This window comes from Martes martes (assembly GCF_963455335.1).
Source record: "Martes martes genome assembly, chromosome: 7".
NCBI lineage: Eukaryota > Metazoa > Chordata > Mammalia > Carnivora > Mustelidae > Martes > Martes martes.
This window is the reverse complement of record NC_137894.1, coordinates 1,000,970-1,014,355: the sequence shown is the minus strand read 5'-3', so window position 1 is coordinate 1,014,355 and position 13,386 is coordinate 1,000,970. Positions and strand designations below refer to the sequence as shown.

Below are 13,386 nucleotides of genomic sequence, written 5' to 3'. Positions count from 1 at the left end.
CTAGAAACAGGTCGCGTGAAGACCCCTAAGCACAAAGGCTTGCTCCCGACGAAAGCACCCTCGCCCTCCTCGCCGACGGCGGGAGACGTTCCGACACCCCGTGCGGGGCACTACGGGGTGAGACAGAGCAAGAGAAGCGCTACTCGGAGGTTCCGGGGTGGGTGCCGGACTCCTGCTGCTTTAAAATCTGAGACGTGCCCCTCACCTCTCCTCTGCAGCCCAAGAGATTCTCTTCCTCCCCTCCTTGTTCTCGGAAGGGTTAAGCTGGCTGGTATGTGTCGATCATCCCTCTCCGACCTGTAATCAGACGTTAGGATGAGTGGCTGGAAAGGATTCTTTCTGTCCGGTTGGGTCAAAGCACCATTCGACAGGTGGGAGCAGAGACCAAACTCCGACCGAGCCACAGCCGCTTCCTTCACGCTGGAGAAACCTCGCTCTTATGCTGTTTAACAGAGGACACGGTAACCCCAGACTAGGTATTTAGATAGACATACAGACAGATAGATAGATAGATAGATAGATAAACGGTTAAATAGAGGGGGTTTTTTTTGTTTGTTTTTTTTTTTTTTGTTTTTTTGCGCTGCTGACAAGAACACGAGTTGGGGTCGCGGTGGGGGAGAACCCCCAGGCGCCTTCGTCAGATGATCGGCGAACTTGCCAGATCCTGTGAAAGCCCCCGGAAATGGCCGGGATTGGGGCACACGGAAGCCACGGCTTAGGGTCAGAATATGAGAGTTCAGCCAGCGTCTCTGCTCTTCAAGGCACGAGGACACGTTCCAAGCTCTTCCGGTCGGGGAGGGGAGAGGCGGAGCCTCCGGGGCCAGCAGGAGACGGAAGACCAGGGAGCGGAGCCCCCGGCCAAAGCAGGCGTGGGAGGCCCTTCTGGGGGTGGGGGGTGGGCTGCGACTCTCAAAGCCTGGCCTCACGCTGTGGGCAAGCGGCTCTCCCCCCGGCCTTGGGCGGGGACAGGGTCTCCCGGCCTGAGCACCTCAGCCTCGCAGGCAGAGGGAGCGCGCTCCGGGCCACGCCTGGTCGCGCCGTCCAGCTCCTCCCTGCCCGGAGCACAGGGAGGAAGGTCCGGAGTGTTCCGTGAAGATCGTAACGACCGAAGGGCGAGCATGGCCAGTCAGTAGCCCTTGATGAAAGTGAGCAGAGAAGAAACATCCTCTGCAGCCACGACACCCGTGACTTCACCTGCCGTGGACGGAGAACGCGGTCGAAAACAGAACTCGTCTTCCTTCCTTCCCGTCTCACTGTCTCCCGTAGCTTCCCACGCGGGCAGGTATTAAATACCTTCGTGGAACACACCCCCCGCCGTGAAGCTTCATCAAGATGGAAAGACTCCAACTAATCTGTTTTGTTTTGTTTTTGCTTGGAATTCAGTTTGTGTCGACCAGTAGCGCAGAACATTCTTTTGGTAGGAAAACACATTGCACCGCTCCCAAAAGCATCCGCGCGTCACCAAGTCAAAGCCAACGGGAGGGCGGGTTTCTCTGGAGAACACACCCGTTCCAGACCCCGCTCGCCCTGGCGGAGAGCCTCCGCGATGGTCCCCGCCCCGGCAAGCCGTCGCCGCGCCCGCCCCGAGCCCTCCCGCCGCCAGGGGGGCCGCCGGCCGTCACGGGCTGTGCGCCGCCAGCGGCCCCGCGCTCAGGACTTCATGGTGCAGATGGGCACGACGATGACGAGGATGACGGTGCAGGCGGCGGCGGCGATGAGGGCGGCGATCTTGCAGACCTTGGCCCGTCTGAACTCGGCCTCCTTGCGCTTGAGCAGGGAGTCGTAGCCCGGAGTGTAAATGTCCTCCATCCAGTACTCCAGGTTGTTCGGGTTTAAAGATTCTTGCGTCTGGAAGTGAAGAGAAGCGGTTAGAGGCACCGCGAACACCGGTTCCCGAAGGCGCCACGCGGTCCGCGGCCGGCTGTCCGGGCTGACCGTGACGTCCGCCGCCGCCGCCGGGACGGGCTGGGACGGGCTGCTGAGGCCCCAGGCCCCTTGGCACGGCGGCCGGCGCCTGCCCCACCCTCGCCGCCTGTGTGCCGACAGTCCCGACACGGGGAAACCACGAGTCTCCGCGCCAGCCAGCAAACGGGGCTGCGGCCACAGGCAGGCTGTCCCCGCAGCTGGAGGAGCGGCGACCGCCTGACCAGGGGTGTCCCCAGCAGCCCCCCGGGAGCAGGGCCCTTTGCGGCACGGCTGTCCTCTCGCTCTGGTTCCGTTCCCAGCTCCTCCCTAAAGCCTCCGCTGGAAACTCAAAGTGCCTCCCGATAAGCAATTCAAGCCACATAGAAACTCGTTCCGTGTCAAACACTTGTCGGAGCAGGTCAGGCCCCTGCGCAGGGTCAAGGTCTACAGATGCGCACAGGCCATCCCCGGGCCTGGGGCTGTGTTCCCACGGGCAGAAGCCGCGTGGACCCCCGTCTCCCAGCTCCCCGAGATGGGGGCACCATCCGCAGGAAAAACACCAGAAGGAACCTGTCCCGCCGAGGGCCCCGCTCCCGGGGGTGGTTACCACCCCCCGTCACAAAAGGCAGTGATCTCGTTTGACAGCAAGTATTTGATAACACAGTGTCACATGGAAGCAAACACGTGGACGTTCCAAGTGCGCTCCCCTCGCTCTCTGAAACGCAAACAAAATATCCGTTTTGAAGATGGTCTCAGCTTGTTTCATACTTGAAACACGGGCACATGGGAGTCTGTCTCACGCACACGAGGTCACAAAACAAACCCTTCCAAACCGCTTTAAACCTGAGTCGGACGGTGACGTGGGGAGAGCGCTGGTGATTCGAACCCGTTTCACTCATCGTCACCTGCCCTTGCAGAGGAACTCTGGTCCTTCCTGCCGTGCTCTTTGCCCCGGGAGCCTGGCTCCCGGGACCACCCAGGGGGGCCCGGTCAGGGGACGAGGGCCTCTTGGTCCCTACCAGGCACTGGCTCCCGAGCCAGGGGTCTCTGGGTTGCAGAAACAGCTCCCTTCCCTCGGCCTCGGATCCCGGGATGATAACATCCTGTCACTGGCGCCGGCTCCCCAGAGGCTGCCCGGCCTCTGCTCCTGCTCTCCGCACCTGCGGACCAACCCCCTGCAGGCGGGCCAGCCGGGTGGACAGCTGCGGACCCATGTCTGCCCCTGCCGCCTGCCCGTGGACGGCCCCCAGGCTGAGAACGGTCCCTACACTTTTCAGTGGTTGACAAAAGTCAAAAGAGGACTATTTCACACTGTGTGAACGTTATATGAAATTCAGATCTCTCTGTCCAAAATAACGCTTCGTGGAATCCCAGCCGTGCCCGGCCGTTCGCAGGTGGTGGGGAGCCGCTTTCAGGGGGCAGGGGCGGGGTCCAGCAGCTGCGACAGAAACCAGAGTCAAGGCCCAGACTGGTCACCAGCCTCCTTTGCAACCCTGTTCTAGTGCATTCTGTGCAACACTGCATCATGGCAAGGACGGGACTGAGGGGTCCTTAGAACTCCCCAGACTCCCTTCCCTGCTAAGACAGAACATCCACGGGCTCCCGTCCCCCGCGGGGTGGGAAGCGGCACTAGCCGCTCCGATGTCCATCCTGAGCAAGAGGACCCTCTCTTGGAGCTCAGGGTGCTCCGTCTTGGCAAGAGCCCCCTACAGCGCCCTCCACCAGGGTCCCCGGGGTGGCAGCCTCCCTGAGCTGCCCACTCCCATCGTCTGGACACACACCCATCCGCAGGCTTCAGCCCGAGCTCCCTCCCCACCAAGCTCTGCCCCCCGTGGGCCCTTGGGCTGCGTGGCTACAGCCACCAAACCCCGTCAGCCGTCACACAGACAGCAGATGGGACAGACGGATCCAGGGTGGGTGCATCTGGCTGGGAGACTGGTCCGCAGCGGCGGGGGGCTACCCACGAGGGCTGGCGCACCTGTTCCTGCTGTGTACATTGAGGACGAGCTCTGGCCACGCGGGCCTCACCAGCCCCCCGAGAGGCAAGCCGTGCACACACCCCACTTCCGGTGTCTCCTTCCCTCCAGCTCAAACACAAGGATATCGGCTTCGTTTCCTGCACGTACGTTTGATGGGCTGGGGGGCAGCCTGTGAAATACACTATTTTTCACGAGTTTTTTCAGTGACAACAGATGGAACATTGACACTGAGGTTTCCAGGGACGCAGGCCAGGGACCTTGTTGTGACCAGACTCCGGCAGGGAAAACCAGGAAAACCCAGCCCACGCCCTTTCTCGGCCCTCGAGCAGGCCCCGCTGACGGGGTTCCCGTGTGCCCACCAGGGGACCCCGTGAAGACCGTCCCCATGCTAACGCTGCTCTCACACGACCCAAGCTTTGGGAGCGTCCCCTAACTGCTGTCCCTTAGGGCCCAGTGTGAACAAACGTCACTGCACGGCAGTCACGACAGGGCCCCGAGGCTCCCGGACGCCCCCACCAACAGGAATGGCCACGCGGGAGGAAGGGCCCAGGCCGCTGGTGGGGCTGAGCTTCTCGATTTCCTCATCGGGGAGCTGGAGGTGACCACAGTCGTCCCTGTGCCTTGAGCTCACAGCTTGCCGTGACAAGCCCCTGCGAGGGGGACTGAAGGGTCTCAGCACCACGGACTGGCCCCGAAATCCCTTTCAGTGCCCACTTAATGGCGGTGCTTTAAGTACTTTCTTTCCAAAATTCCTCACCATGACTCTGCAAGGCAGACAGTGCCATGTGCCCACCGGACAGCTGAGGGGACGGACGCTCAAGCAGAGGCGTGAATGTCCTGGGTCTCACAGCAAAGGAGCCCTAGACCGGAGCCCCACGCCGCCACGGACCCACGGAGTCCGTTCCGGCCACACCGCGCCCCCCGCCCCTCTGCCTTGGGCCCGGACCAGCCCCTCCTGGCGTCTCTCCCACTGCCCCTCAGTGACACGGTCATCCTGGGACCCGGAGGTCCGGCCCCACCACCCACAGAGCTAATACGCAGGTGGGGACACGCGCCTCCGGGTCCTGCAGTGACGCGGACGCAGGCAGACGTGGTGTCAGCGGGAGTGGGTGGAGCTGCCTACCCACGTGCGAGGGGCCCGGGCCCCAGCCCCGCGAGTGGGGACCAGAACACATGCCCGCCGGCCACGACGGCCTTCACAGGGCTCGCGGGGCGGTCCTTACCTGGGGACGGCTCCATATGGAAATATAGTCCATAGCTCGGCTCCCACAAATGTGCTTATCCCACGAGCTACGTGTGGAAGGAGAGATCAGCGTGCATCTCACTAAACAGTTCGGCTCAGGTCTCGTGTGCAAAGACAAGAAGCTTCACCGGGTGCAAAGCCTTAAACGAGCGGTTAGCAAATGGCGCGGCCCGAGCAAGGGCATCAGTCACGTTGTTTACAAACGTAGACGCCGCATCACGGCCCCCTCGGTACCATCTCCGCTCTGCGGCCGGGTAAAGCTCCGAAATCCGTGGCGGCGGCCCGGGGAGCTGAAGGGTGCGGGGGCGGGCTGGCCCCGGCCATCCCGGGTCCTTCCTGCGCCGGCCGGGGCGGGGCCGGGCTCCTCCCCCGCCGCCCCTCCCCCGCCCGCACCCCCGGGGGGGACCGCGCGAGGCTCACCTGCAGGTCCAGGACGGTCAGTTTGCCCTTGTCGCCCGCGTTCCTCGTGTGCTCCTCGATGGCCCAGGAGGGCTGGCCCCGCTTCACCTCGGCCAGCTCGGTCAGCCGCATGTCCGTGTACAGGGGGTTGCTCTTCAGGCGGGCTTTGAGGGAGGCGGGGTGGGGACGCGGGCTGAACACCTGCGCCACCAGGAAGCTGTCTTTGGGCTGCTTGGGCAGCCGGTGCTGGGGGGGGATGTCGTACTGTCTGTCCGCCTGCGGGGGAGGGGGCACAGAGAGGTCCAGACAGACGACTCGGGGGCTGCAGGGTCTCCCTCCGCTAGACGCCCCCGGGCCCCGAGGCCAGCGGCCGGCGGAACGGCTTCACACGCAGACACCGCTCCCGGGAGCAGCCGGCCATGCGGACGGCCCTGGCCCAAGGCCCGCACTTGACCGAACCCTCACACCCTCACTACCCCAACCACGTGCAGCCGCGCTCCTGGTGCAGAAAGGGGAGAACAGGACCGTGAGGGGAGGTAGGGAAGGGAGGGTGTGCAGGTGCCTGAGAGGGACGGGCGGCGTGAGCGCATGGCAAGCCGCCCTCTGAGTGCGTGAGTGCGCATGTGCCCCTGCACGGGACTGGGCCGGCGAGCGTCTGCCGGCCCCTCTCCAGCCCCGCGAGCCGTCCACAGCTGCCCAAGGACAGAGCAGCCACCAGCACGGACATCGATGATTCTCTGGGATCAGAAAAAAAAATCACTGCTTTTATCCACTCCTTTCCACCGACTTTGGACACTGAAAACCTGCCGAGAGCCTGTCTTCTGAGCTTCTCCTTCTTGGCACCACGTGAGGGTCCCGGCCTCCTCACCTGACTGTGTGTGTCGGTAGCCCACGCGGCCGTCGCTTCCTCTCTGACCCCGGGCCCTCGGGTGTGTCCCCGACCTTCGGAATCAGGGGAGGGGTCTGAGAAGGCAGCGCGTGGTCACTGGAGCCGGGCGGGGGTGGGGAATGACGGGGGCCACCGACACCAGTCACCCCACTGCAGGGGACGCGAGCACCTGCGCGTGAGCTCCCTCTGGCCCAAGCAGAGGAAAGGGCCGAACGGGGAGCTGCTGTCCTCGGGGACTGGCGCCAGCCCCGGGAACAATTTCCTTATTTGTCTGGCTTTTCCTACTCACCCTCTACCGATCTTACCATGGGAAGACTCGAACTTTCCAAGAGGAGCACCGTGATTCCACGAGGTCCAGGGAAGGGACACGGGGCCCCACACGCCAGGAAGGCAACCCCGTTCCCTCTGCCTGCACCCCGCTATCCCAGAAGGAACAGGAAGTCTGGGCAACACCCGCCTCTGCACCACGCCCCCCATCACGAGGACTTGGCCTCCGCCACCATCCTGCATCCAAACCCCACTTTCGCCCATGGGCAGCTTGGCAGCCCATGCTCCTCGAGCCGGTGGGACAGACAACCCGCCCGAGCGGTCCTCCCTGCTCTAACGCGGAAAGCCCGCAAATCTGGAAGGAGAGCCAGCGCACGGAGGGAAGCTCTCCTCCCTGACCCACGCCTGGCGCACGGGGGCTGGGACGGCGCGAGGGCCCGGCATCGGGGGCGCGGGTGAGATTACCTCTTTGGCCTTGCGGTGCCAGTCCTTACTCTCCCCGGGGCCTCTGTCCTTGCCGTCCTCCTCCCCGAGGCCCCCGCGGCTGGCGTGGGTGACGGTGCGCCAGTCCCTGGGCGAGTTGGAGGTGCTGGCGAGTTTGGATTCCGTAGCGCTGTTCTCCTCTGTCAGGGACCTGGAGGACGGCCGGGTGAAGAGGTTCTTCTTTAAGGCCTTGACGCGCAGGCTCTCGCTGTTGCTGCCGCTGGCGTCCGAGCAGTACCAGTCGGCCGCATTCTCCAGCTTGGTTCCCCGGGGGCCGCTGGGCGCGCGGAACATGTGCGGAGAGGCACTGTCGTCCGACGGAGCCTCGCTCGTCAAGGAATTCAGGTCGATCTGCACGCTCACCTTCTCGGGCTGTTGCATTTTCTGATCCAGCTTGTTTAGCTTGCCCAGGACCTGGGAGATTTCCTCGCGGACCCCCGACAGCGACTCGAGCTTCCGCTCGATCTCGCCAATACGGAGCACCAGTCTGCACACGCTGGTTTTCAGCTCCTCTTCCGAGGGGTGGCTGTTGTCAGGCCGGTTGCCCTTTTCTCCTTTGCTGCCGGGAAGCCCGTTGGCGGTTTTAGTTAGGTTGTGCTCGGGGGAACTGTCGCCGTCGGACTTGTGAAGCTGAGACAGGGACCCCGTGCTGTTGTAGCAGGAAGACGGCATCACGCCCGTGGAGCCGCTGATGCTCATGTCATCCAGAAACCGAAAGATGTCGCTGATGTCATCGCTGACGATTTCCGAGTCGTCGTCGGACTGCTTGGTGGCGTGCCTGTCGACGTACTTGGTCTGCCCCGAGGCGCACAGGTCTTTGCACTTCTTGGCCTCCAGCACGTGCTGCTCCGTCTGGGTGCCCACGCTGCTGGTGTCCGAGCTGAGCTGCCCGCTGGTGCAGCCGATGCTCTTGTCTTTGAACTTCTTGACCGGCTCGTGCTTCTCCAGGTCAACCGGGGACGAGAGCTCTTTAGACCTGAGCGCGTTTGGTTTCGCCATGTAGCCAACGGGCAGGATGGGCTGTTGGTCCTTCGGCACCAGGTAAGTGGGGCGCCTGTCTGGGGTGGGGAAACCGGGGCTCTGGCTGCTGGGATTAGGGTAGCGCAGCTTCTCCTCAGAGGGGTTTCTGTTAAAAAAGGACCGTTCAAAGTCAGGGACTTCCTCGGTGTTCAGGCTCCAGCTTTTGGCCGGCCAGGGGATCTGCTTGCCCGGCCTCCCGGCACAGCGCCTGGCGTCCTGCGTCCCCATCACTGGTGTGGGTCCGAAGTACGTGGAGGCTTGAAGGTCGTCCAAGCTCTCGTGCTTTGCACGCCTTTTGTCGGGCACGGGGGAGTACACAGGATTCAGGTACTGGCTGCTGTAGGGCACCTCGAGGCTGTGGTTGAAGAAGACAGTCTTGTGGGGCTCCTTCCGGCCCTGGGGCTCCCCGTGCTCGGCCTCTGCCTTGTTAGTGGGGCCAACCAATGTGGGGGACACGGTCATCAGATTATGGAAATCCTCTTTAAAGATGTTCCTTTTCTGGACACAAGACTGCACCACGAACGGCTCCTCGCTGGAAATGAAGGTCTCCTTGATGCCCTGGCTGATGGGCAGGGAGTCCTGGTCCGAGATGGATTCGTTCTCGATGTTCATGGGGAAGTAGGTTCTCTGCATCTCGCAGGGCTGGGGGCTGGCCACGGAGTAGGGGGCGAGGGCCTGCAGCCGGTCCAGGGAGGCCGCCCGGCCCTTCAGCTCTCTGCTCACGCCCAGCAGGAAGTTGGGCTCCGAGGCGGGCACGAACTGCGGGCAGTCCTTGCGGTCAGCCTTCCGGCCCTGGGAGGACTGCCGGGCAGGGTAGCCCCGGTGGAAGGGCCTCTCGCTGAGCTCACAGCTGACCGGCTCGCACGCGGCGGCGGTGCAGACCTCCGTGTCCGAGCGGCACGACTCGAAGGACGCCTCCTTCTTGCGCACCTTCTGCCGGCCGGCGGGCAGCTTCTCCTTGGCGGCGCCTCCGTTCATTTGGATCAGGTTGAATATGGTCACGATGTCCGCGGCCACCATGATCTTCTTGGACTGCTGGTTGTTCACGGTACATTTCATCTTGTCTTTGAACAGCGTGGCCGGGAAGTTGGGGTCGAGGCAAGCCGTGTAGAAGAGCACGCTCCTCAGCTTGGCGAGCTGGGACAGGTCAAAGCGGGCGCACAGGGACTTGCACAGGTCCTGGTAGGAAACGGTGTTTTGCTTGCTGTCCAGCTCCTCCAAGACCTTCATCAGGAAGAGGGAGGTGTCCTGGTTGGTCTCCATGACTTCGGACGTCACAGGCTCGCTGCCGTCACGGTCTTCCAGTCCGTTCTACAGGGACAACATCAAAAAGCGGAGGGAGGTCACAAACACGGTGGGGGTGGGAGCCACGCTTGTTACGAACCCCACAGAGACGTGCAAGGAGAACCTGCTTAATTGAAAAATGTATTATCGGCTTTGAAAATATTTAGAACACACGACTTTGTAATTCCCTTCCCGGGAATCGATGACAATGATTCATGGATAAAGATGTTTGCTGTGACGGCGTTCATAATAGTGAAAAAAAAAAAACATCTTAAATACTCAAATAAGCGAGGGACGCGTGAACGAAACTATCCTACATGACGACTTCCCGCAGGCATTCAGATGATAGCCACGCACGTCCTTACGATGGAATGTGATCCATCCATAAAAAGGAACTCATTGGGGCATCTGGGTGGCTCAGTTCATGAAGCAAATGACTCTTGGTTTCTGCTCAGGTCACGATCTGAGGGTCATGAAGTCGAGTCCCATGTTGGGCTCTGTGCTCAGCGGGGAGTCTGCTTGGGGGTTCTCTCCCTCTGCCCTGCCCCACCCCCAGTCTCTCTCTGTCTCTCTTTCAAATAAATAAATCTTAAAAAGAAAAAAAGGCACGAACTAATGTACAAACAGTATGTGGACGGCGCCCACAGGCGTGACGCTAGAGGTGGAGAAGCCAGAGTCCCAGCTGTGTCCGGTAGGACTCAACTCTGATCACATTCTGGAAAACACACCCACGGCCTCGGGGCTGGGTGTGAGCGGTGCCGGGGGCGTCCCCGACTGCCCGCGTCTCTCAGGACTCAGGGAACCACGCGCTTACATGTGTGAGTTTTCTTGCACGTCAATTACACCTTCCCTGAAAGATGACACATTGAGGACTTTTGGGGACACACACCAAAAACCATGCTGTGATACTGAGTGGGAAAAAAGAGGAAAATAAGTGTTTTAAGCCAGAAGCTCTTAATTACGGGAAGTTATATGTTCTTAGAGATGAAAATTAAAGAAAACAATGTACACTGAAATATTACCAGTGGTTATGTTTGGGTGATAAATATGGATTTTTCCTGAAGAGGAATCTTTGTTCTTCAGTATTTTATGATGCAAATTTTCAAACACACAGCGAAGTTGGAAGAATTTTATAGCAAATACCCATATACTCACCATCTGGATTGCACCACTCACGTTTTACGATTTTCGGTCCCTCACAGACCTATCTATCTATTCATCAAGACTTCTTCTTTTTTTTAATGCACTTTGAAGTAGAGTGCAGACATCTGAACATTCCGTCATGCGTATCGTTAACCCGAGGTCGGTCATCACTCACAGTTTTCCTTTGAGGATCAGGTCCTCGTGCATGAACCCTAAGTGTGCGTTTGCTGAAGCTTTGATGAATGTGCCTGCTTGTGCAGTAACCCTGACTGCTGGAAAGACCCAGAGTGTTCCCGGCCCCCCTCCCACCCACGCGTGTTCTCACGCGGCCTGGGTACCGTTACGTGCTCCTTGAGACTTCCCGTCCTTTCTAAAATTCCCACATGTGCTACTTGTCATCTGCACACAGTAATAACAATAATAAGCCTTACTTTGAAATGGAAGGAAATCTATGTTAACCCATCCTGATGGAAAAGTTAAACACACCAAACCCAGAGTTCCACGAAACGTCACAAGAGCAGTAGAGCGCATCGATACACGTGGACCGGGTCTGAGATTTCCCAGTGAACGTGGAAGCCCATGGCACCGCCCCCCCGCCCGGCACACCTGCTTGGAAAGATGCTCGATGGGCCGACCTGCTGATTCTGAGGTCGGCTCAGCCCATTTCCCTGGGGAATGGTGTCTTTTCTCCGGGTTAGATTTCGGTGGCTCCTGGCAATGGGTTCTCCGTCCCTCCCAAGGGCAGAGCTCCCCAGGGGCTCCTGGCTCAGGCTCGAGCTCCCCCACACGTGTCTGCAAGGACATGTAGAGCCCACGGTTTGGACTTTCCCATGCGGAAGAGACAACAGCTCCAAGGGGTCCTGTTCCTGCCCAGACCCACCCGGCCACTGAGCCTGCCCTGTGAAAGCATCGGTGAGAGGCGGGGACAGCCTGTCCCACTGGGGCGTCAAGTAAATGAGAGGACACAGGAATCCGAGCGGCAGCAAATGAATGCACGGAGGGAAGGGCGAGCTGAGCACACGGTACGGGGCTGTTTGCTGCTGGATTCTTCCGAGAACCACAGGAGACCTCTGGCACTTCTGTGGGTTGCCCTGACCCACAGGAAGCACGGGTGGGGGACATAGGGCGGCCACAGGGAGTCCCACGCAGCAGCGAGCCGACCCGTGTGGCTCCCGGGACCGCCTGACGCTGCCCCCCTGGGAGAGCCTCGCCACGCCCTGTTCCATCTGCCGGGCTGAAAACCTCCGTCCCCGCCCAAAAGCGGCACTGGGAAAGGCGAGGCCCCGTGTGTCCTGGGGAGAATGGGGAAGTCCCAAGGGATCTGGTTCACCCGACTCCTCTTTTATTGACAGTGAGATCTGGAGGCTCACGAATGGCCTGGGGAGGGGACAGAGCAGGGGTTCCAGGCAGAGGGCGGGAGGCTCAAGGGGGTGGCGGGGCAGAGTCTGCTTGGCGAGACGGAGAGAGGGAGGAGAAGCCGCACGAGCAGGGATTCGGAGCAGGTGGGTGCTGGGCTGCCGGGCGGCATCTGGACTTGATTCTGGCACTAGTGGGAGCCGAGAACACCAGGCGTGCGGGTTGGGGTGAGCTCTCAGCCCACGGGATGCACAGACAGACCCACACCTTCTGCCCCTTGAACGTCTCCCGATCTGCACAGCCTGCTCTAGGCTCTCCCGACTCCCATCCAAGGCGGCCTCCAGTCTGGTTCTGGGAAGCGCAGGCCCCAGATGCCTGATGTTTTCCCCGCCCCCTCACACGTCCCCCTCTGGCCATGACCCCCTCACAGCCTCACGCATTTGTCAGAGCTCGCAGTGCTGACCTCTGACGCCGACCGAAACAGAGCAGAAGAGCGGGGGGCGCGGTGGGGGCTCACGGGGTTGCCGTGGGAAGCTCGGGCAGACTTAGCTGTCCTCACATGCCTTACAGATTCCGTCTCCCTTCTGCCAACAACCCTCAGATCCGGTGGGAACGAACGACACAAACCTTCAGTCAGATCAGCGAAACTGTTGCGAAGGGTTCTCCTTCAGGCTTTCCCACATGCCGTCACGTTCTGATCATTCAGAAGCCAAAACGACGGCAGCGACGAAATGTGGCTGCGGCTCACGGGCCGCCGCACAGTTCCTCCGCAGCGCCCGGGTGGCTCTCGCCCGAGTGCCGGCCGGCTTGTGGTTTGGATGTTGTCTGCTCCCAGGACGGTGTTCGCTGCTGTGACTCAGTGTGGATTGAGGGAAACTGTAAAAGGGAGGCAGCGAGTGAGCATTCTGAAATGTGTGATCCGGAAAGTCTGTGTTTCCTTGTGTCGCCTACAACAAGACGTCCAGCTGGATGGAGACCCCTTTCCCTCTCGCAGGCAGCTCTCCTCCACATGGTCTGCTGAAGACGGCGACGAGGAGCTGGGAGGAGCTACCCTTCTGTTTGCCCAGACGTGTCCCCCACCCCAAGCTCAACTGTGGTGCAAAGCCCTTGACTAAGAAAACAGGACATTATGAAGCAATTTCCAGGTCTGGTGAGAAGGCAAGCTTAGAAAATGTGAGAAACCTTCCATTATGAACACCTACAAATGCTGGATAAAATACATATTTTTTAAACATGTGGAGCTACGTTTGGGAGAGAGCCAGGTGAATGTCCACGTGCCAGAAACAGAGAAAGGATTGAAAATCACGGGGTGAGCGGGAGTGTTGGTAATGTGGCTGCTGTGGGGAAGGTGGGGCAGGTGGTTCCCACTGAGTTAGGAGACGAGAGGCCTCCACCAGATGGCGAGTGGGAACATGGAC

General features: G+C 60.6%; 1 protein-coding gene across 1 annotated transcript; it reads right to left on the bottom strand.

The window, feature by feature from the left end:
• Positions 1–1,650: 1,650 nt before the first annotated feature.
• On the bottom strand, positions 1,651–9,448 carry MINAR1 (membrane integral NOTCH2 associated receptor 1; the record flags this gene model as incomplete). The annotated part of the gene is made up of 3 exons (XM_080808474.1): positions 1,651–1,848; positions 5,548–5,802; positions 7,148–9,448. The coding sequence occupies 3 exons, from the start codon at positions 9,446–9,448 to the stop codon at positions 1,651–1,653; spliced, it is 2,754 nt and encodes a 917-aa protein (XP_080664600.1).
• Positions 9,449–13,386: the final 3,938 nt, after the last annotated feature.